Here is a 24,259-nt window from a genome sequence, read left to right as displayed (position 1 = left end):
GATTTGATCAATGGGAAGATATCCCCACTTGTTGTTAGAGGTAGTTTTCTGTGTCTATGTTACATCCACATCTCCTGGGAGCCGGCTCTGGGGGCAGTTAGGCCCTGTGCGGCTCTTCTCTCCTATTGATGAGGTGTCCTCTGTCTGCCAGGTCAAGCGGTACCAGTGCACCTTCGAGGGCTGTCCCCGCACCTACAGCACAGCAGGCAACCTGCGCACCCACCAGAAGACTCACCGAGGAGAGTACACCTTTGTGTGTAATCAGGAGGGCTGTGGCAAGGCCTTCCTCACCTCCTACAGCCTCAGGATCCATGTGCGAGTGCACACGAAGGAGAAGCCATTTGAGTGTGACGTGCAGGGCTGTGAGAAGGCGTTCAACACGCTGTACAGGTCAGCCTCCTCCCGCCACGCTGCCGCCTCTGGCCCTGACTCTCACCACTGCAGAGTGTTCTCTCCCTGCACGATGCACATGTCCCCTTTCAGGGCTTCCAAGAGCACAGCTAGGCTCAACTGTTTCAAATTCATTAGAGGAACTTGTTACTTAAAGATTGACACATGGGTGTGGCCGGTTAGCTCTGTTGGTTAGAGCGTGGTGCTAATAACACCAAGGTTGCCGGTTCGATCCCCGCATGGGCTACTGTGAGCTGTGCCCTCCTTAAAAAAAAAGGGGGGGGTAATGATCTGAATAAACATAACTATAAAAAAATTTTGACCTCTATTGGATTGGTTGAAAAATGATAGTAATTTGTGTTTGGATTTGTATCTCCATGTTGCCTTGGGGATTTTAGTATTTGGCATAGAGAGAGTACTGTCTCCTCTTGGCTCAGAATCTTGGTACTAAGGCTTCTGTCATTTTCTTCCCTATCTCACTTTGAACTTCTTTTCACCCTGAGAAATGGGGAGTGGTCCGCTCAGTAGCCATTTTTCCACCATTTGTATGAGACATATTCATCTTCAACATTGGGTATAAAATAACAAATGTAACAATAGCTAGGGCTTAAAAGGCACTGCCTCCTGGGCACTGTTCTGCGTGCTCATCCTCACAGCAGCTGACAAGTAAGTGGGAGCAAAAGAGGTTCTGTGACTGGCTCTGGGCCCCCATCTAGTAAAAGGGGACGAGGGTTTGAGTCCCTGGCGGTCTGGCTCGAGTCGCGCTCATACTTCCACTCTGCTATATACTTCTCTTGGAGTAAGAAATTTTGGATACTAATATATTATGGATGTAGAATTTTTATGCACTTGATCTTTGTTTATCTTTTAAAATCATTTTTAACAAAGTTATAAATGCTCAATGTTACAGAGTAGTTTTACAAGGTTTGTTGTACCTCATTTCTCCCCATTCACTTGCAACCAATTTCTACTTTTTTAGCTTCATATTAATGTTTTTGTATTTACTTCCATGCTTTTAAGTATTAGGCTTACTTTGCTCCTTCTTGATTTTTCCATTTTAGGATATTGACTTCCCACTATGTAAGTTAGAGATTTAGCTCTATTTCCTGCTCCCCCATCTCCTTCATACATGGCACCCTTCTCCAAAGCCCATTCTTCCAATGGAATTAATTTATTTCTGATATATATTATTTTTTGTTAAATCTGTTTTCAGTATTTATTTAGCCATAAATAAAATCACTTTCTTCCTCATAAAAGATTTTATTTGCCCTACGCTTACTCACTTGATCCTGAAACCTATTAAGCGACGCGGGGAGGCTCTGTAGTACGTTATAACAAAGGGAATTTCTCTGGGATGTCTTACAGGCTGAAAGCACATCAGAGGCTTCACACAGGGAAAACGTTTAACTGTGAATCTGAAGGCTGCAGCAAGTACTTCACCACACTCAGTGATCTGAGGAAGCACATTCGAACCCATACAGGAGAAAAGCCATTTCGGTAGGTCTTACTTACTGTTTTCTATTTGTCACTGACCAGCTTTCAGCTGGGTATCTTGATGTACTCTAAAATTTTTCAAAATGGAAAGAAAATTCTCTTCCCCAGTTCTTTGGCAGTGTTAGCTCTCCCCAGGACAGCTTGCACCAACTATTGCAGATTGGAGGGAAGGTATGGATTCCAAGAGCGTCCTCACTCTGTGGACAATGGCTTTTTGACTCGTTTTCCCCCTTTATTTTGAAGAAACATTTATTGAAAATCACTTATGTGGTATATATTTTTATCTGTGCTAGAGGAATGCTAAGACACAGGTTCTCCTCTTGAGAAACTTAGTCTGGTGGGAAAAAACCACAAGTAATCAGACAGTATCTGCGACTGAGATGCCCAGAGTGCTTTGAGCACAGGGGAAAGGATACCTACCTGAGAGTCAAGGTGAGAAGAATAGGAGACAAAGGGGAAATGAAGGGTAAGAAACTTAGTCTAGTGGTACAAGTATTTTATTACTGTTTAGTTGTTCCTTTGTAATATCTCTTGTGTAAACACAAACATATAGGAGTATCCATTTTTATCTGTGTTTCAATTTATGCATATGTATATACATCTATACTTTTTTTTAAATAATGAACCCCTAAAAATCAGAATTAGAGTCTTTCTGATTTTTTTTTTTAAAGATTTATTGGGGAATATTGGGGAACAGTGTGTTTCTCCAGGGCCCATCAGCTCCAAGTAGTTGTCCTTCAATCTAGTTATGGAGGGCGCAGCTCAGCTCCAGGTCCAGTTGCCATTTTCAATCTTTAGTTGCAGGGGGCGCAGCCCACCATCCCATGCGGTCTAACCAACTGAGCCATCCGGCCGCCCCTATACATGTATACTTAATAGATACAACCATAAATGCTTAAGCTTAAATCATATACTTTCTTCTGTGGTCATAGCATGTAACATAGTTCTAGGTATTCAGTAGGGATTGAAAAACAACTTAGGGATGATTATGTGATGTTTTTAATGAGATCATCAGTTTGTAAAGACTCCCCCTAAATATAATAAAGATGTATTACTGAAAATTGTTCATAAACGATGTCTTTGAATTCTGACAAGAAAAATTGCTATTATATACGTGGAATTAAATATGCTACCTTCTCAAATCACTCCTTTCCTCATTAGGATACCAAGAAATTGAAAAGTCTTCAGGGATAGTCAACTCTTAAACACCAATTAAATGTAATTGTGTTTTAAAATTACAGATGTATTTCTGAGTCATGGCCCCGCTAAAAGCAAAAGTATTTAGATTATAGTTGGTTAGTCTCCAGATGCTATCACGCCTATGTCCCTTTAGGGCTGTTGAGGGGACTCTGATTTCTATTCAATTGTGTGTATTTTTTGTGATAATTAATACTACTAATTTTTCTTGGCTATTAGATGGGGATTCAGACATGATTACTATATATAATTAAAAAGTGAAATGCTTTAAAGAAGCTTTCTATTTAAAGAAATAAAATATTTTGACTTAAAAAAAATGCATTCATTCATATAAGTAGTAACTGAATGTCTGCTTTGTGCAACAACTACAGCAAACATAAAGAACTACATGGATCCTGCCCTCAAAGAGTTTACAATCTAGGAGAACGGATAGCAAATGTATACAATGGAGATAAAACAAGATTGGCAATAACAGGTGCCATAAAAGAAGTGTGTAGATAAATGCCTTAGGTGTTCTGGGGAGAGAAAAATTACTTCTGGCTTTGGTTATCAAGAAAGTAAAAAGAGGAAGAAGTAGATTTGAAGTAGACACTGAAGATTACAAATAAGTTATAGCCAGTATGTCCTGATTTTGTTCTAGTGCTATATTTCAGGCTCCATGCCTATATGAGAGCCTCTGTACCCACTGTTGGTATTTCTAATACTGCACTGGCCCTAGGTTTTCCAATGTGATCTTATTGTCAATAGAATTCTGTTAAGTAATTCATCAAAAGGCTTTTATTGTCAGGTCTCTCAACATGTACCTTACCTATAGGACAAGAAATACTTACCCTGGGCCGTCAGCTTCCTCTGATCTCACATTTGTCACCTAACTTTTCCAGGGACTGGACCTGTCATCATTCCCATCTCCGAAACCAATTTCATGGATATGATCTTGGTGTTCTAAACATTTGTTTTGGTTTGAGTTTGTATTTATAAGAGATGATGAAGATGAAAGTCTATTAACTAATGACTGCTGTTTCCTTTTGCTTAAACCACTTAATTAGGTGTGATCATGATGGCTGTGGAAAAGCATTTGCAGCAAGCCACCACCTTAAAACTCACGTCCGTACACATACTGGTGAGTTTAGGTTAATTTTTATTTTTTATTTTAACCTTCATCAAGCCAATAAATAATCTGTTTCCGTTGAGACCTATAGAGAGCTTTGTAGAGGGACTGAGCCTAATTAGCTTAGCCTTTACCTGTAATGTTTGACTTTCAGAGGTAGAAGGATCTAAATGTTGGACTCAGGAATCCAACCTTAAGAAATGAAACCAATACAAAGACAAAAAAAAAAAAACCTGGGGTAAAAACCAGTCTCTTTAAACTTCCCAGGAGCAGGCAATTCTCAGTGCTTTCCTCTACGTTAAGTTTTAGGACTGAGATAATTAACATGTAGTTAATTTATATAACAACTGTTACCTGAACTCTCATAAGAATATTTGTTATACTGTCCTCTTTTCGGAAATAGTAGATGTTTTAATCCGGTGAAATGACTTTATGGTAAATTTAATACTGCTTGTCATTCTCGCAGGTGAACGACCCTTTTTCTGCCCCAGTAACGGCTGTGAGAAAACATTCAGCACTCAATACAGTCTCAAAAGTCACATGAAAGGTCATGATAACAAAGGACACTTATACAATGCACTTCCAAATCACAATGGATCAGAGGTGTGTGCAGTGTTTTGTCTCTGGTTTTGATCTGGATGCTACAGAACAGCAGCAGTTGTTTCTATATCAAAGTAAAAGGTCAAAACATCTTCACTATGTATCTGTCAGTGAGAGGGAAGAAATCAGGGCCAAGATCTGTGTCTTTGTGAAGGGGTGGTAGAAGCCAGAGACATCACTAGGCTCCCTGTGCTTCAGCCTCTGATTCAGCTCCACTTCCTTCTGTCAGGCATGTGGAAGAGTGTCTTGAAACCAGAAGTCTCAGAATGGTTTCCAAAGGGCCAGCCAGGTGCTCTAAATGGGTATTACTTTCCCATTCGTGCCTATAAAATGACATATCTGTACTTGAGTTTGCAACACGAATTAGTGCTTTGTTTCACACATCTGTTAATCTCTCACTGGAGAACCAGGCAGAGTCGGGGTGGTCCCTTGCCCTTTTGAATTGTCTGTAGACCAGATTTGAGAGCCACTGGGTTAAGGCACTGAGCCACAGAACAGGCCTCTGCAAAGTTTTAGGCGATTGAAGCAGCTTTGTCTGTTCTTGGCCTCGCTCCTCCACCATATTTCCCTCCCCTACAGCTCACTCCAGAGAGATCTGGGAGAAATTTACTGTTACTACTTCTTATGTGGTATTGGGTACTTAGCATATGTCGTTTAAACCTAGGAATGAGTAGTGTTATTATCTTGGTACTTCATAGCTAAAGAAACTGAAACACACTGACCCCATTTTTAATAATGAAGTTCTTAAAAGTATTTAATATGATTTCGATTTGGGGAGAGACAGCATACTTTAATTCTGTGGGTTGCAATTTTTAAACAGCAAAAGATCCCTTTAAAAGGACTCTCCCCCTCTGTTTTGTTAGTAACATTAACTACCATTTACTGAATGTTTACTGTGTGCCAAGTATTGTGTTAAGTGCTTTTATATGGATTATCTCACAAGAGCTCTCTGAAGTCAGTACTGCTATTATCCCCATATTACATAAAAAAAAGAAAACTTGAGGCAAGAAAAATTAAATAACTTGTCTAAGTATCCAGAGCTTGTAATGAGTCTAATAGAGGCAGGCAATCTGACTCCAGAGCCTGGTTCGTGACCCCTGTGTGATAAGAGGCAAAATGACACTCGTTGTGAAGATTGCAGCCTCTGGAGCTCGGCTGCCTGACTTCACATCTAAGCTCAGCCACTAATCGGGTGACCTTAGGCAGATGGCTTCTTTGTGTCTCAGTTTCTTCATCTGTAAAACCAGATTAAAAATACTAAGATTTGAGAGTCTTTGTCTACTAAGCTGCATTTATTAAGTCATGGTCAGTTTTCTCATTTTTATAACAATCTAAGGACCGTTTAAGTGCCGACCACCTCTAAGCATTGGGGGGCCCCAGTGCACAGTGTTCAGACCTCATCTTCTCTGGATCACAAGTCACCCTCCAGTGGAGGGAATCTCCTCTAGGCTCTAAATGCCATCTACATTGCCCTTGAGTCCTAACTTTTTATCCAGCTAGATCTCTTCTTGAACTCTAGCCTTGTGTATTCAACCTCCCACTTGACATCTCCACCCAGATATCATCATCTGCTCTTTCCAACTTGACATGTCTGAACCCGTTCCTCCTGCAATTTTTCCCATCTTAGTAATTGGCACCTGTTTTTCTAGTGGCATAGGCCAAAAGTCTTGGAGGTTTTCTAAATACCTCTTTTTTTCCCTCATACCCCACATCTACCAGCAAAGTCTATGGGCTCTATCTACCCTAGAATATATCTAGACTGATTACTTCTTTGGATGACTTCATTCAAGTCGCTGACATCTGTATCCGGATCATTGCTGTAACCTGCTGAGTGGTCTTCTTGGCACCTTTTCCCCCTTCTCCCCACTCCCACTCCACCCTGACACAGACTGCTCTGCATATATCATCCAGAGGGATCTTTCTGAATCATAAGGCAGATAATGTCTGTCCTCTGCTCATAATCCTCCAGCAGCTCCTTGTATCACTTAAAGTCAGCATCTTTATAGTGATCTACAGGCCCTACTCTCTGGCTTGGTCACTTCTCTGACCTAATTTACTTCCCTTCCTCTTACTTCAGCCCTTGTAGTTCCTTGAACAAGGGAAACCCACTCCTGTCTTCGAGCCTTTGTTCTTGCTGTACCTACTGCTTGAAACACTTTTCCCTGGATATATGCATGGTCCATGCCATCTTTCCTTCAGTATCTGCTCAAATACCGCCTTATCTAAGAGGTCTTCTCTAATCTAATAAAAGGGCAGCTCCTACCCCAACATTCCCTATTCCCCTGTGTATTTATTTGTCTTATTGCCCCTTCCCCCGAGTTTATTTTGTTCATTAGTATTCCTGGTCCTAGAGCAGTGCCTGATACATAGTAGATGCTTAGTGAATATTTGTTGAATGCATGCATGAATGGGAACATTTGATCCGTGAGGTAAACAGGGTTACCACATAAAATATGTGAATTGCAACCAGCATTCTAGTAATCCAGAGTTCAGAGTTCGCCTAGGCAACTGTATGTGAATAGTAAACCCTTAGTACCGCGCTGCGTAATGGTCCCTGCAATGCCCATATTGGAGACACAGTGGTAAATGGAAGGAAGATGGACTTGCAGTTAGAAACACTGGGTTTGTGTTCTGCTCATTAGCTATGTAAGTTTGGACAGTTCACGGCCAGTCTTTGCATTAATTTTCTCATATTTAAAATGGGAATGTAAAATAGTACTTCAGAGTTTTATATGAATAGCAAGTGAGGTCATGTAAAACCGCTTTGTAAATAATAAGACCAATTATACAAATATTATTCGTTCATATTATCATAGCTTTTGTTATTCTAGAGCCTGAGTTGTGAGATAATTCTTAAAACTCTTTATTAACCATCTTTAAGAACTGTAAGAGATTATTCTAATACCAGGATTTAAAAATTGAAATAATTAGCATAGCCCTTGCTTTGGATGGTTTTATAGCTCTCCAGGTAACACATCTAGACATTTGGGATGTTGTAATCAAGTGTTTTATTACATGATATGCTACTATAAATCCTAATTTTTTTGTTGTTGTTAATTAGAATTGTTTCTCTTTTACAGGATGCAAATCACTCACTTTGTCTGAGTAACTTGAGCCTTCTGTCCACAGATTCTGACTTGCGAGAAAATTCCAATACAGTAAGTATACCTGTGATGTGGGTTCAAGAATGGAGCACACCCTTTGGTGGGAAAAGGGAGGGACACCAGTTTTTGAAGTCTTCCAGATTTACTTGTGTTCAGTTACTGACTGTTTAGGGTTTTTTGTTTTTGTGTCTGTTCTTTTCCTGATAAGAGCTCTCACAGGAGAGGTTGTTCTCTTTGATGCCTAATGCTTTTTGACCAGGTCACTCACTTGACAACTTTCTGGCTGCAGAAAATTTTTCTTTATTCACTTAGCAAATATTTATTGAGTGCCTACTCCATTAGTCAGTGCATTGGTGCTGAGCTTGTAGTGGTAAAAATGTAGGTGTGGTCTGTCCTCGAGAAGCTTAAAATTAGTCCCCTGTAAGGAGGAGCCAGAATACCAGTTTCCAGACTTTCTCAAGCCCTGCCAGTCTGACCTAAATCAGTCTTTGCCTTGCTTTGAGCTCAGCACATTAGGGTTTTGAAGCAAACCTCCTATATAGGCCCTCTGCTGAAGAACAACCCTGCTATCTCTAAGTCTGATTGCTTCAGTTCACTCTGTTTGGAGTTTCCCTGCCATTGCCGTGGCTCCATGATGTGCCTTGGAGACCATGCATTAAGCCTGAGCTCATGCTGCTTCGTGAGGAGCTATGTGCTTTAGTGGTTGTTAAGGGTGCATTTTTTGTTCTTTTTCTCTGCTAAATAAATATAGCTTAGGTTAGATTTTTCTGAATGTATGCATAATAAATAAGAAGGAATCAGTGCGAAAGGAAGTATTTGAACAGAGACTAAATGACTCAAGAATGCTGTGAAAAAGTGTTTCTCAAAGTAGAGTTATCTGCAGCTCTTCTGACAACGTAAGTCCTTGGGCCACTGAGTCAGTGTCCTCTGGGAGTGTCATTTGACATTACATTTTTATATAGGCACCCCGAGGCCGGGGTTCGGCTAATGGCAGAGTTGCTCACATCAGACCAACCCTCCCATAGAAAACAACCGTATATGCTGGGCAAAATACAAATAAACGATGCCTTGACGGCACCAGAGAGCAACCCAAACAGGCAGAGGTAACGCTTGGAAGAAGGGGCCACTTGGAAGATAGCAAAGGCACTTGGATGGGTTTTCGGGTTTTGCTTAGCCACTCAGGGCAAGCCCTGGTTAACACCAAACAAGATGTCCAGAATACAGTAATAAACACTCAGTCTTACTGGCTTAATAAACCAGAGGACAGTGGTCAGGGCTACCAAAGCACCTGGAAAGTGAGGGAGCATAGCCTGGAAAGGAAAGAGCCACAAAGGGGGAACCCCAAGTTCCATGTATAAACTCTGTCTAAATCTCTAGTGGACCCCTGAATTGTGGATGTGGGGGGCAGACCCTAAGCAGCCCAGCAAAGGCTGAAGAAGTGGACAAAGATTGCAGCTGCTGTCCTCTGCGGGGAGGACAGAGTTTGGAACTGGCACACAGGCTAGTCAATGGAATGTTAAAGCAAACACTCTTCCAAGAAGTGTAACAGAATCCAGATCTCTACAACATACCATTTGCAATGTACGGGGTAACCCAAAATTAGTAAACATGAGAAGAAACAGGAAAACATTACCCCTACTCAACAGCAAAGGTAATCTATGGAGACCGGCCTGAAGATGAGCCCGATTTTAGACTTAGCGGACAAGGATTTTTAAGTGGCTCTTAGATGCTCAAGGACATAAAGAAATATGCTTGTAATGATTTAATATATAGGAAATCTCAGCAGAGAAATGGGAACTATAATAAATGTACCAAATGGAAATTCTGAAACTGAAAAATTTATCTGAAATAAAAAATTCACTAGATAAGCTTAACTGCAAATTGGAAATGACAGAAGAATGAATCAGTTAAACTGAAGATAGGTCAATAGAAATTAACCAATCTGAGCAAAGAAAAACATTAAATAAACACTTCAGATGATTTTTATGCATATTCACATTTCAGAGCTAATTTTCTAAAAGAAATGTCTATACTGTGTGACCTACATGTCCTCTGAGCTATGTAGCTTGAGATTTCTGGGTATAATATCTCTTTCGTCTCAGAGATTTTATTAAATGGTTTAAGAGTGTACTGACTGAGGAGCTTTCTGGCGCCCTAGGGTCACTAGGTGAGGAATCCTGGTGTGCGGGAACGTTAATACTCGTTAACAAAAAGGGAATCCTTTTCTACCACAACTTATGTCAGCAAGAGAGGAGCTGCTCCATCCCTTGGAGTCAAATTACATACTGTGCCCTTGTCATCCAGCATTTATCCCAGAATTGGAAATAGTCTCATTTTTAGCCTTTCAAACTAAGGCCACAATTCCTTGAAGTCATAAGATTAATTTTGCTTTGTTTTGCTTTGCTTTAAAAAAAATTATAAATTGTTAAAATCCAATGATAATTTTTTTTTTTTAATTGGGGAATATTAGGGACCAGTGTGTTTCTCCAGGGCCCCTCAGCTCCAAGTCCAGTCGTCGTTTTCAATCTTCAGTTGCAGGGGGCGCAGCCCACCATCTCATGCGGGAATTGAACTGGGAACCTTGTTCAGAGCTCGCGCTCCAATCAACTGAGCCCACCGGGCTGCCCCATCCAATGATAAATTTTTATGTGATCATCATTTTGTGGGTTTCTGGGGAGCCACATGTGTATATGTGTCCTAGAAGTGAACTCTGGTTTGCTCAGATCTATTGTTAAAGGAGGGTTGAAGCAGGTAGAGAATGGCCCCCTGGGCCTCTCAGCTGTTGAGCTTCAGGGTCCATCCTGGTCCCCGACAGCTCCCAGTGTTCTTTCATCCGTTTGGTCCAGGCCCCAGAGGCTCACCCTGTTCTTGTCTGTTGTACTTTTGGGAGCTGCTCCCAGGGTTTTTATCCTGAAGCCTGGCAGTGGCTGAGTCACAGTCCCCTCACTCAGCCCTGTCCTTTTTCCTTTTTTTTTTACATTAAAAAACTTTATTCATATTAACATACATATAGAAAAGTAAACCTGTTGTAAATGTGCAGCTTAATGAATCAGTTGATCACATCCACGTAACCAGCACCCAAATCAAGAAACAGAACGTTCCCAGCGCCCCAGAAGCCCCCTTCAAGCCCCCTAACAGCTCTTACCTCTCCCTAAGGATAACACTATCCTGACTTCTAACAACCTATGATGAATTTTGCCTGTTTTTGTGCTTTGTATAATTGTAGTCATGCAGTATATTAATCATGTGGTATAGACTCATTTGTGCTGGCTTCTTTCTTGTAACATTATGTTTAAGAAATTCATCCATATTGTTGCATATAGTAATAGAGAATTTTCTCTTTGTTGAACAGTACTACACTAAATGAATATACCACAGTTTGTTCTTTCTACTTCCCTTGGGTATTTGGATAGTTTCTAGTTTGGGGCAAATATGAATAGTGCGGCTGTGAACATTCTTGCACATAATCTTTCAGAGTCACACAGGCTCACTCCTTTTTAACAATGTTATTGCTGATGATTTGTAAACAGGTAGAACAAAAATAACAACTATGAGAAAGTTGCAAAGTTTACACTTAGTGGCAGTTGTTAGCCCACTTTTTTTCAAACTGAGTCGTACCTCTTTATTGGTTTATAAAATAGTAGTTTATCATCAGTGTTTTAAGGACATCAGCAGAATTGAAAGTGTCAGAAGACACTGCACAAAGTAAGGATAAGCTCTGTCTCGTAGACGTATATCCATATATACATATGGATATGTATATAATAAAGTATATATGTACGTACATACTGTATAATGTAAAATGTATTTCTTACTTTGTGTCATGGTGAAAAGCTTGAAGGCCACTGTCTTGCCTGTGGTTCTTAACTCACTGGGGACTGGAAACTGGAAGCCTCCCGTAGATTTCTGCTGTCAGCTTCTATCATACTGGCAATCAGATTCATTCAGTGCCCCCTCTTGTTCTCCCTGACGATGGAATCATGCTAGACTAATTGGCCCCTCTTGGCTCAGAGGGGCATTTTCCTCTCGGAGGAACCCTGTAGGGGTGGAGAGTTCTGCTCACCACACTCTGCCCAGTCCCAGAGTGATCTGTCTCCCTCCCAGAAGCGGAGTTGTTGCAAAATGACCTTAAAGCACAAGTTGGCACTAGGGCCAAATCTGGCCTGAAGAAAGGTTTTATTTGGCTTGTACATTGCTTTTAAATTGTTCTCGGATTACTTGCTTTTAATTACAAATCAGTAGATTTCACCAAAAAGTCCAAATTTGGGACCGTTCTTGAGCTCTGGCAATCTCCAGCCTGCATAGCCACATGGCAGCATTCCACTGACGCCCCTCAGATGTCTGGGCGCATGCTGTCGAGTTTGCCATGGCCTCCCAGCCGCTGTCCTCCCCACTCCTGGCGTCACTTTTGTTACTTGTCCAGACTCTTGGAGATTGCCTTTGTCACTCTTGCCCTGCAAAATGCACGGGCAGGTAGCCTGGAGGTGCATTGCAGGTAAAAGAATTGCTGTTTTTCCCCTCTCCTTGACTAAAGGGAAGCTTGGAGGTGGTCATTTTATTTGGTGCCTGTCAGAAGTCGGGTCCTCAAGACATTATGTGTTTGTTTGTTTGTTTTTCACATTTTATCTTTATAAATGCCTCTGACCTTTTCTTAATTGTAAGTTACAAAGAATCAATGTAATGACAATACGGACCATAAGGTTATCACTACTGTCTACCATTGTGTTTCTTTATATTGTTTGATTCATTACCATATGTACATATTGGAATATTTTAGATGTTCTATAATACCTTGAAAGATATTAACAATATATTATTATTACATGAGAAAAACAAGTTGCAGGTAATGGATATTATTCAATCCCATTTTCATGTAGGATTCAGTCTTTTGAAGCAGGGGCAGCACGCTTTTTTGTAAAGGGCCAGATAGTGAATATTTTTGACTTCGTAGACCATATATTCTCTGTCACAACTCCTCACCTCCACTATTGTAGCTGAAAGCAGCATGGAGAATAAGTGAACGAGTGTGCCTGTGTTCCAATAAAACTTTATTTACAAAAACAGGCATTCAGCCTGCAAGTCAGCTTGTCGAATTCTGTTTTAGAGTATTTGAGGATCCAAATCTGGAGTGTCTGAAGTTTACGGACACATATGTCATCTGAAAAGGGAAGTTAGAAATAAGCATATCAAAAGATCATTGCAGTTCTGCTGCTCTACGAGTATGTTCTGTCATGGTGAGGAATTCCATCCGTTTGCGGTCTCACATCTTTGTCTTGTCCGTCAGACACAGGGCCAGGATCTCAGCACTCTTTCACCAGCAAGCATCTTTAAATCAATGTTCCAGAATGCAGATGATTCGGCGATTCAGGAAGACCCTCAACAGACAGGTTTGTTAGACAGACTCTTCCTGCCTAGATCTCAGCACTGGGAAAGAGAGTTCACACTGTTGACACACTGAATGACAGTCACTGTGAAATATTATTTCAGTTCCTTTGAATGAAGTGACTTTCATTGAGGGATTGGAAAAATATGGGCCTTTCAGTTCAAGTCCATCTTTTCCCCTGTTTTCCTCAGCAAGGGTCTACTTGAGGGTCTGTTTTTCCTAGACCCTCAAGGGAGGGGGTCTCCTTTTCCAAAAGCTCTTGTGGGCCTTAAAAAATGAGAGGAGCTACGAGCTCTTTCTGCTTCTGACGTGACACCCTGTTCATGAGTGGATAGGATCCCCAGACTTAGCATCGGATGCATGGATCAAACTGTATCTGAGTGAAAATCTGTCTCTGAAGCTTCAGAGTAGTCAGAAAGTGTGTTCACTGGTCATGCCTAAAAAGGATGTCAAGCCCATTTTCTAGAAAAGCCTTAGGACACATTTTTTTATGCAAAGACCTATACTAGGTGTTTACATTTATAAAGTGAGGTTGATTGTAAAGCCTGGTACTTCGACCAGAGGTGTCATTAAATGAGAAGCTGAAAGTCAGCCCACTAGCAATGGAGGAATTGGCTCTGACAGACTTCGGCTGTCTTTGGTTTAGCCTGTAGTGACTGTTTTTGTGGTTCATATAAGGCTTGGGATATGTATATATATTTCTATTTCTTTTTCTTGCCAGCTGCCTTGATTGAAAGTTTTAATGGTGATGCAGAGTCAGTCAGTGATGTTCCGCCATCCACAGGAAATTCAGCATCTTTATCTCTTCCGCTTGTACTGCAGCCTGGCATCTCCGAGCCACCCCAGCCTCTACTACCAGCCTCAGCACCGTCTGCTCCTCCGCCTGCTCCCTCCCTAGGAACTGGTTCCCAGCAAGCTGCATTTGGCAACCCCCCCGCTCTCTTACAACCTCCAGAAGTGCCTGTTCCCCACAGCACACAGTTTGCTGCTAATCATCAAGAGTTTCTTCCGCACCCCCAGGCACCGCAGCCCATCGTACCAGGACTTTCTGTTGTTGCTGGGGCTTCTGCATCAGCAGCGGCTGTGGCATCAGCCGTGGCAGCACCACCCCAACCACAAAGTACTACTGAGCCCCTGCCAGCCATGGTCCAGACTCTGCCCCTGGGTGCCAACTCTGTCCTGACTAATAATCCCACTATCACCATCACCCCGACTCCCAACACGGCTATCCTGCAGTCCAGCCTAGTCATGGGAGAACAGAACTTACAGTGGATATTGAACGGTGCCACCAGTTCATCGCAAAACCAAGAACAAATTGTAAGTATCGTGTGAACAGATCCCATGGGGTGAAGTGTATTTACATAGGTGACGTATTCGGAGGCTTTTACTTCAGAAAGGAAAATGGCTATCATACCTGCCCTGAAACATGTAACTCTACCTCTTAGGTATTTCCCCCAGAATCAAGTGGTATAAATCCATGTTGATACTTAAATAGGGAGGCAGAGAAACAACCTTCAGGTTTCGCTAGCAGTGGGCACTTGAACAAATATTCCATCTGCAATCCAATCCCATCATCTAGGACAGGAGAGCAGCCCTCAAATTCCAGAGACCGAAGAACATTTCAGGAAAGCGGGTTCTGTCTCTGGGACAGAGCCACGCTGATGTGAGGGACTGACAGGACCCCCTCAGATGGAAGCAGACGGCAGTGGCCAAATCAGAGAAGTAGTCCACGTTCCCAGAGTCCGTGTAGAGCCATTTTCTACAAGAGTGTTTGGTCTTGATGACTAAGGAAATGACTTCGTCATTCAATTAAATGTATTTTGAGAGCCTGGTATTTACCAGATGCCACTCAGGATAATCTGGGGGATCCCGAAAAGTGAAAACCATGATCTCTTTTTCATAAAAGCTCACATTCTGGTTAAAGAGGCTAAAATGCTTAAAAGAAAGTTAACATTATCAGTAGGTAAAATGCCAAATGATAGTAAAAATGGTAATAGTAAAAAATAACAGCTATGATTTATTGAGCCCTTACTTTGTGTAAGAGCTTAGTGTGCTAACCAAGCACTTTTTAAAAATGAGGCTCTAACATGTAAATCATTACCTTATGTATATTATTTTTTAAATTACATTTTTTCAATTTTATTGAACAGATAGTACAGAGAATTGCCATCCACCCTGTCCCCGCCCCTCCAGTTCCCTATTATTAACCTCCGGCATTCGAGTGATAACGTTTGTTATGATTGTAATCTACGCTGATACATTATTGTTAACTGAAGTCCATACTTAACATTAGGGCTCACTCTTTGTGGTACGGTTCTGAGTTTTGACAAATGCATAATGTCATGTACCTACCATTACAGTATCCAGAATAGTTTCATTCCCCTAAAAATCCCATGTTTCACTTGCTCATTCCTTCTCCCTTTCCTTAGCAACCACTGATCTTTTTACTGTCTCTATATTTCTGTATCTCTAAATGTCACTCACTGTGCTAACCAAGCATTTGTTGATGCATTACTCACTTAATTACAACAATCCTGGGAGGTAGGTATGATTTTTACCGATGGAGAGCTGAAGCCCAGAGAAGTTCAGTGACTAACCCAAAATCACACACAAGTGGCAAAGCTGGAATCTGAGGATAGACCGATCCCAGAGCCTGTGTTCTTGACTACTGTGTCGTGCTGCTTGATGAGGGATTCAGAGACTAAGGGCTTGTTGGGTCACCGTACAGTCAGGTGAGCCTTCAGGTACAAGTAGGAATTAGATGGAGAAAAGGATGTACCACGTCGGAGAGTGCCTGGGTGGCTATATGATGTTCTCAGACAAACTAGAGAAGGGCTAACTAGCGAGGGCACTCGGATTCTAGAAATGGGGTTCCAGCCAACTCTGGAGGCAACCTCGTTCCATTTTCAGATGGCCAGAGTCACTGGGAATGTGTTTTCAATGTCATGACCCTGTCCGCCTTCATGTCTTTTTTATTATGTGTTTCTGGATCTGCCCTGGGGAGCTGCATGGAACAAGTGTCATTCCTTTTCCATACAATTCATTTTCATGTATTTAAATATGGGTCTCATTTTTCCATCATTATTTTATAGTGTCATCTCCTGTAACTTAGCCAGAAGCTTTCACATTCCTCCTAGACTCATCGTAGAGGCACTTTTCTTTTTTTCCTTAAAGGGATAAAAGACAAAGCACTTGTAAGAGAAGACTTGAAGAAAGTAGAAACCCTGTAGCCAATGTCATAGGAAGTGTACTAAAGTGATTAGGGTGATTTCTGGGCACGGCTTTATAGTCCTACTTAGCAATAATGTAAGTAGCTAATGCTCACTGAATGCTCGCCATGTGCCATGGGCTCTGCGTGCATAGTCTCATGTCGGCTTCTCAGGAGTCCTTTGGGACGTTCTTTGGTAATCATCCCCATTTTTACAGATGAGGAAACCGAAGCTCTAAGAGGTTAAATCACCTGACTGACTGCAACAGCTAATAATTGGCAGAGGTTGGATTTGAATCCAGGGCCTTCCCTGGGGCTGTCCTGCCTGTGAAAGGAAGTTTTAGCCTGTCCTTAGCTGGCAGCTTAATTCTTGAGGGGAAAAAGCACTTCCCGGCCCCACAGAAGTATTGGGGGATGGTGGAGATTGGAAAGCTTAGAGGGTTGCTTGAAAAAAGCAACCTTGGAGGAGCCTTTGGACACACAGAGCCGTGGATTAGGCAGCTGGGAGACAGCCAAGTAGTGGGGACAAAGCAGGCTACATTGTCTACACTGAATGTCAAACAGTGGGGTGACCTCATGTCAGAGCACAAAACATCACTCAGTACAAGAATCCCTCAACACTGAGAGTTTTCTGTCCTTTTGGAAGACCATTACAACTGGGGAGGCTTCAGGTCCTTGGAAATGTGCCATATTGGAGTGGCTATAAATGTGGTGTTTTTTTTTTCAGCAGCAAGCATCTAAAGTTGAGAAGGTGTTTTTTACCACTGCAGTACCAGTAGCCAGTAGCACAGGTATGTAATTCTGTGTCGGCTTTGAAAGAAAGTCAACTCTCTGGGCCCTTTGAGGCACAGTTCATTGTTGCTTTGCCCCAGCTTTTAAAACTTGGAAATCAAATTTGTCACATTGTATTGTTTATGAGAGTATTTCATGTTCTCACAGCTATTGGAAGTTAGTGCACTTACGGGATAAACACCACACCACGTTTAACATTCTTGAACTAGTAAAAGTTCTTTCCCTTTCAGATACAGCTTTTAAATGTAGCCAGAAAAAAAGTTTGAATCACAGTTAATGCTAAAGAGGGCAGTTGTTAATTCACTGGACTCTTTTGTAATTACAGTAATGAAGAAATAGCATCTGGGTCAGAAGCTATATAGAACTAAAAGTTCCTTTTTTAAAAAAACAAAACTCTTTATTGATTAAGAAACCGGGGTCCTGAAAGATTAAGTGACTCCCCCAACGTCACAAGTGAGTTTGTGGCAGAGCGAAAGCGCTGGCTCTCAGGTCTCCTAACTCCCACTCTGTTCTATTGCCGCCTGGTCTCAACCTCTCTTGAGACACACAAAGCCTGTCTGAATTCAGAGAGTGTGTGTGCGCACAATGCTGGTTGTGTCACAGGAGATTTACCGACACCTACTGTGTGTCAGAGGCCAGCTACAAAAAGTGAGATGTCCTAACGGAGCTCAGAGCCTTTCGGGCAGGCAGAACTGAACAAATCCTGTACAGTGTGGAGAAGGGGCGGGAGGAACACAGTAGCTGTGGGTACAGTACCAGGCCGCTGCCCTCGAGCCAGCCCTAGCTCTAAGCCTGCTGGAAACACTGCCTGGAGGCGTCAGGAGAGGAGGGGAGTGAGCTGGAACTACAGAGATGAGAAGAGTAAGTTCTGCAGAAGAACAGCTGAGTCTGGGGAGTTTAGGCAGAAGAAAGCGACCATACGCTCAGCGGTAAGAAGAACGTGTCAGGAAAAGGGAGGTATCCGCTGTGCCTGGCATGGAGGGTGCAGGGGGAAGGATGGCTGGAAACGAGGCTGGAAATAGAGGGTGCATCTAGATGGTGTGTGTGTGTGTCTTTCTAAGGAAGAGATGCTTTGTGTTGGAGTATGGCATCCACCCTCTCCGTCATTCCTGCCTCCATGGCACTCAGCTCTCGCCTAGTCTAGCTACCTCTGTGCCCTGCAGCCACTTGAAGAGCAGTGTCTCTCGCCTCTCTCGCAGGGAGCTCTGTACAGCAGATTGGCCTCAGTGTCCCCGTGATCATCATCAAGCAAGAGGAGGCATGTCAGTGTCAGTGCGCATGCCGGGACTCTGCCAAGGAGCGGGCTGCTGGCAAGAGAAAGGGCTGTTCTTCCCCACTCCCTGCAGAGCCGAGCCCCCAGCCACCTGATGGGCCCAGCCTGAAGCTACCGCCACAGACTTTCCCCTCACCCACTGTCCCCCTGTCATCCTCTTCCGCCGTACCCTCTTCCTGTGAGCAAAGCAGGCAAGCAGAGACTCCTTCAGACCCTCAGACAGAAACGTTAAGTGCCATGGATATGTCAGAGTTTCTGTCCCTCCAGAGCCTGGACACGCCATCCAATCTGATTCCTATTGAAGCACTACTGCAGGGGGAGGAGGAGCTGGGCCTGACCAGCTGCTTCTCCAAGTGAAAGGCCCAGAGGTGCTCACCTCCGGGAAGAGGGCGAGCAGGAAGCATAAGGTGTGATGCCTCTCATCATGGAGTCAACAGTTTGAAGGATGAAGAAATCTACTGTTTGAAATCCTCACCTTTGAGATGTATTTTCTTTATTCATATCCCAGGAGCATCCATTTTAAGGAACTGATCTTTGGAAAAAAAAAAAAAAACAACAAAAAAACAAAACAAAAAAAAGCTAAGTTATAAATGAACTGTTTGGCTGCACTGTATGTCACTTTTGCTTATTGTCATGTGAACTTGGAAATTAAGGTTACTCGTATGCATAAAAATTCTGAATGAAAGGGTGTGGTTTCCATCAATCTGATGCTGCCCATCACTTGCACTGGGGCCTTTGTGGTTTGGGCAGTGGAGTTCAGTGGTCGAGTGTTGCTCCTTCCCCGTGTGTCTTGAGTCTGAGGCTGAAACTTGCTTGGAAGGCCAGACCCTCACTCCATCAGGGAGGGAAGTGGCGAAGACAGGTCAGATAGCTGTGAACTGCACAGGAATTAGATGCGATGGTTTAGTTGCTTGCGCTTGGTGTTGGTGGAGCTCGGAGTGACTGGCAGATGTCCTCATGCAGCCAGCTGCAGTACAAACGGGCAGCTGACAGCCTGGCCCGAGGCTGTGGGGAGGGTCTGGTCCTGCAGGGGCCGAGGTGAGCTGTTGCCTGCTGCCTATCAGTGACGCATGTGCAGAGCAGGCTCTAGCAACGTGATCACAGTTTTTGCTTTCCTGGTTCTTTCTGTCTCTCAGTTGGTTGCCAGGGATGGCAGATCGCAGTGAATTTTTCTTGGGGAACATCCCTGTTTTGTCCTAGAGTGGACACGTGACTTATGGCCAGTTGCTGGTTGGTGCTCTGCCTTCCTTTAATGGTATTTTCTTCCTCAGAACAGAAGAGCTGCATTTTGCTTATCAGGAGGTGGTGTGGCTTTAAGGGAGGTTTTTAAAGGTGGCCTCTAATTGGCAGGCCAGGTGTCCAGGTTCCAGGTTCTAGCCAGGTTTTTGGTTGCCTCCTCCCATCGCCACCTCTTACCCCTCCGGATCTTGCATACAGCCTAGTACAGTGCAAAGAAGGATGTGACTTGTTCAGCTTAGTTATATGATTTCTAAACAAAAACAAAAATCACGAAACGATGATCTTCTACTCAGGGTAAAACAAAACAAAACAAATTCCCCTTCCACCAAAAAGCCTGAAATGTTGCAATAAGTTATCTCATTTGGAATGCTTCATTAAGTTGTGTTATAGGAAAAAAAGAATTGTTTTTTGATTTGTGTATAGAATTCTATCTATCTGTCTGCCTTTGGCTCCAAGTCATTGCCTCTAAGCATAAAATACAGTCCGCACTAAAATGAAAAGTTCCTCTCAACTGGCTTTATTAATGTAGTCATGAGTGCTCACTGAGCTCCGAAACGGGGCATGGTCCAGGGTCTGGACTAGGCCTCTGCCTCCCACGAGCCCCTTCCTTGCCTTGAGTGAGGAGCCGCCTTCCACAAACAGGGCTGCTCTTCTAAGTCGATGGTGTCGGGCAGGAAGCGGCCATAATTTTGCCTTCCTTTTCCACTCGCTAATGTAAAGAGATCTGTATTTGTCGTCTCCTGTTCTGAGCCGTTACTCAGAGCCAGCCAAGACAGTATCCAGAGCAGAGCATTTCGGGAACCAGAGGCCCTACCTGAAACAGGATGTTCAGCGACAGACTTGGACAAGAGGGCAGTGGTGGGAAATGTGGTCACGGCCATGAGGCAAAACGGGCTCAGCCACAAGCAGCTGGCGACTTCTCATTCCAGGAGCCTACGCAGGAGAATCGGTCTCTTTCTGACCTGCACTCCCCTCCCCAGAAGGCTGGTGGGTCTGGTGGCCATTGACCTCAGCAGAAGCTGATAAAGCAGGAGGAATCTTCTGTTATCACAGTGGCTTAGGTTAGTCTTTCTGGAACACCAGCTGCTCCCCATGAGTTGGCCTTAGCTATCTCTGGACCTTGCACCCGTAGGAAGCTTTGAGGTGGGACCCTTGGCTGTTTTCTCTGCAACTTCTGAGAGCAGCGCAATGGGATCTTAAAGGTAGTTCACATCGAAGGGCAGAATGACCTCCCACATACCTAGGCCCACCTGGGATTCGGTTCCCTGGGGCCTGAGCTGGACACAGGAGCCCAGGGACGGCCACTAGCAGCATCCATGGTTTAAATATTGCTTCTTTCTGGTTAGCTGTGCTTGTGTTGGGCCTTCCTAGGTCGTTGGCTTTTCCACTCTCCAAAGACTGGGTGTGATGAAGAAGCATTTTAAAACAGTGTTTAGGCTGACAGATTTTTCTAGTTGAAGTATCTGCCTTTCGAGGGTGACTTCTTATAAGGGGGACCATCAAATCCAATCAGCTTTTTAAAAACCAAGAGTGTGCTTCAAATGCTATGAGTGGTTGTGAAGAGCAGGTTTGTTCCACAGGGTAGGCATTCTTTCCTTCCTCTTCCAGCACTCTCCCGCCCCACCCCTTTCCTTAAGCCTGGCATCTAGTGCAGGGACCTTGGAGAAGAGAGGGCTGCTGACTAAAGTGGAGCCAAAAAGAGCCTTCATGGAGAGTGAGGTTTCCCAAACCTGGGAATGAACCTAGGGTAAGGTTAGGGAAGGTCTGCAGACTTCTTAGCAGGTGAAGTCAAGCCTTTTGTTCTTTGCATGGTAACCATAACCATTTTCACCCGATAGATTTATACGTCCAGCTCCCACTAGCATCTCTAGTTATACTGCCCCTTTACAGTGTGCTAGCTAGCATCAGGAATTGGAATTCATAGGCTTTGGCGGTGGTAGGACTCTGGCTGGCACCGCCAAACTGCCTTAGTGAAGATGGCCCTTCCCGGGCACATGGGTGGGGATTGAGGGAAAAAGTGGCCCTGCCTTTCCTGGCAGGGTCTGGCCAAACTCATGGGGCATCACTAGTTTGGTGACAGTAGTTGGTGTCATTTATTAAATTCCATCCCTCGCCACCCTTTTAGAAGGAGATCATGGTACAAAGCCTAGGAGGGGCCTTAAGGTGTGAAGACCCCTCTGGGTAGAAGCAAGGGACTTCTCTTCACCACCTCTGGGAGAGTCAGTAAACTGGAGAGCTTTACCTTCAGGGTCAAGGCAGTGGACTGATGGGGAGAATGGAGGGTGGGTGGGTTTTCCTGAGAGACTTTGTATAATGCTGAATGTGTCCAGAAGGACGAGTTTGCAGAACCTCATATTGGTATATTAAAGAAATAATAAAATAAAAAAGCACTTTAGGTTATTTTATCTTTAACCCAATTGCTGCAATTTCTTTTGTGTATGTGTGTGTGTGTACATGTACACACATACACACACACACACATATATATATACTTTCCACAAAGTTTTATTTTTGCTCAGAATAAAAAGTTAAATTGAGGTGTGAAAAAAAAAAGCACTTACCTTAGTGCAATATGTGTAGCTTGACGGTCGTTGTCCCATGTGGCCCTGGCCTGGCCACCTTTTTCTGCTCCATCAGCCCTGTACCAGGAGGCTGTCTTGAGGGAAACACTATTATATGCATTCTCAGCAACTGCTCAATCTATGCAAGCCTTCCCTGTGTGCCCGGGGGCGCCCCCTCAGGCGCTCTGAAGAACTGCTGCGGGTCCTGTTTTCTGCTGACTGTTGAGGCCCTTTTTTCATCATTTCTTGCACCCTTGCCATTTTTCCCCCCTTCACCATTACAAAGTGATGCCTGAGAGGAACAGGTGGTTCCTAGGTAGAAACCTGGCACCTTCTAGACTTCTATATTTGTAATCACGTCCATTGTCCTTAATCTTAAAGACTTCTCCAGTCACTGAAACCATTGATTTGTGGAACTGCAACAGTATTGCTAAAGTTTACAATTTGCCTACATCACCAATCAGAAATATGTTTGGGGAGGGGGTACAACGTGAGCCATTTCCATATTGCTCCCATACTGCCCATTGGGAAGGCCTCCAGCCTTCATTAAATTCAGTGAACAAAGCTGTTAATAATTTGCTTTATCAAAATTTTCCTTCCCCTTCACTCCCCTCTTGTTCCCCCTCCCACCCCATTTTGTCTTCATTCTCAGGCTGCTATACAGTTTTAAAATATACTTCAGCCAAAGCAGAAAGAGTTCCATAGATCCAATATGCAAATGGTTCTGTGACATCGGAATTGTCCATTTCTTAATATTCGGGAGGGAGGAGGCAACAAAACTGAATTATGCATATTTCTGATTGGTAATCAGTTTAGCCTGTTTCCTCTTGGATATCTTTGGAGGTAAGGGAAAGTGTCCCTTTTTTTTTTCTCATGTTCTTTGGGGAAGCTGATGATCACTGGGCATTTCTGTTACTCCTGTTTAAGAGAGGGCTTCTCAGTCTGCACTGAAAAATGCAAATTAAACTGGATCTTTATGTCAATGTGTACATAGTACAAGGATTTTTTACTGGATGCAAAGTTTAAAACTACACACTGCCCTTTTGGTGGTGTGCCTGCTGGGCCAAAAATTGGGTGATAATGTCGTGTCACTTTCTCAGCTCAATGCAGTTTCTACTTTTTCTTATGGGAAACTTTTTCATGAAAACCTTTTTTCACCAAAACCCAGGGGTGTTTTTTGCAATATCCTTGTTATCTTCGTAGTGGTGCCAAGTCAGAGGCTTCTCTTGCCCTTCTCCCCTGTGTCCTCAGGCCTCGCCTAGGGCACTGTTTGACTCAACAGTCTACATCCTTTCTTGGTTTTTTTTGAGAATGTGGAGGTGGGGGTCAGAGTTCAAGGTGGCTGTTTCTTTTCCCTGTGAACTCCCAGTCTCTGGAGAAGGTGGCTGGAAACAGGGTTTTGCTGAATATCTGGCTCAGATCTCCCGGCCAGGAAAGAAAGGCAAGACCCACGAGAGCCTTCTTTTTTGATATATACTAGTCATTGGCCGGAGGTCTTGGTAACAGTTCTTTAAATCCCAAATAGTTTTATTTGGATTATGTAAAAGCCTATCAAATTCATTTAAGTGTGAAACATGGGAACAATGAACTTCCACTGAGCGATATGAAAACGTTACAGGTTCAGTACTTCCAAAGGAAGAAACCTCCAAACCCAAAAAAGAGTAAATATGAATTTGTATTTTTGAAGAATGTGAAATAATGGTGTTTGCTTAATTGCTCATTTTGTATAAACTTAATATTGTACTTTAAAATATCTGCTAAGAAGTGAAAATTTAACTTTTTGGAATTGAAAAAGCAATATTAAATACTAATGAAATCCTAATTAAATGCTTATTTAAATCTGGTAGTATCTGTGGCATTTCTTCCCAACCCTGCCCAAGGCTGACAGCTTTCAACCACTTCCCCCTCCC

The 24,259-nt window shown here is 43.1% G+C and overlaps 1 protein-coding gene across 2 annotated transcripts in view; it reads left to right on the top strand.

Moving 5' to 3' along the window:
• Positions 1-24,195, top strand: part of MTF1 (metal regulatory transcription factor 1) — a 39,639-nt gene extending 15,444 nt beyond the window's left edge. The window contains exons 3-11 of one of the 2 annotated variants that reach the window (XM_033115482.1): positions 152-390; positions 1,756-1,887; positions 4,128-4,201; positions 4,656-4,792; positions 7,870-7,947; positions 13,178-13,280; positions 13,998-14,593; positions 17,215-17,275; positions 18,476-24,195. In XM_033115482.1, coding sequence (XP_032971373.1) covers positions 152-390; positions 1,756-1,887; positions 4,128-4,201; positions 4,656-4,792; positions 7,870-7,947; positions 13,178-13,280; positions 13,998-14,593; positions 17,215-17,275; positions 18,476-18,906 — 1,851 coding nt within the window. In that variant the 3' untranslated portion in view covers positions 18,907-24,195. Of the gene's footprint in view, positions 1-151; positions 391-1,755; positions 1,888-4,127; positions 4,202-4,655; positions 4,793-7,869; positions 7,948-13,177; positions 13,281-13,997; positions 14,594-17,211; positions 17,276-18,475 lie in introns of both variants that reach the window. The other variant, XM_033115481.1, reaches the window with a different exon arrangement.
• Positions 24,196-24,259: the final 64 nt, after the last annotated feature.

This window comes from Rhinolophus ferrumequinum, chromosome 9 (genome assembly GCF_004115265.2).
Source record: "Rhinolophus ferrumequinum isolate MPI-CBG mRhiFer1 chromosome 9, mRhiFer1_v1.p, whole genome shotgun sequence".
Taxonomy (NCBI): Eukaryota; Metazoa; Chordata; class Mammalia; order Chiroptera; family Rhinolophidae; genus Rhinolophus; species Rhinolophus ferrumequinum.
The sequence above is the reverse complement of the archived record's forward strand: the minus strand, read 5'-3'. Positions and strand labels throughout refer to the sequence as shown.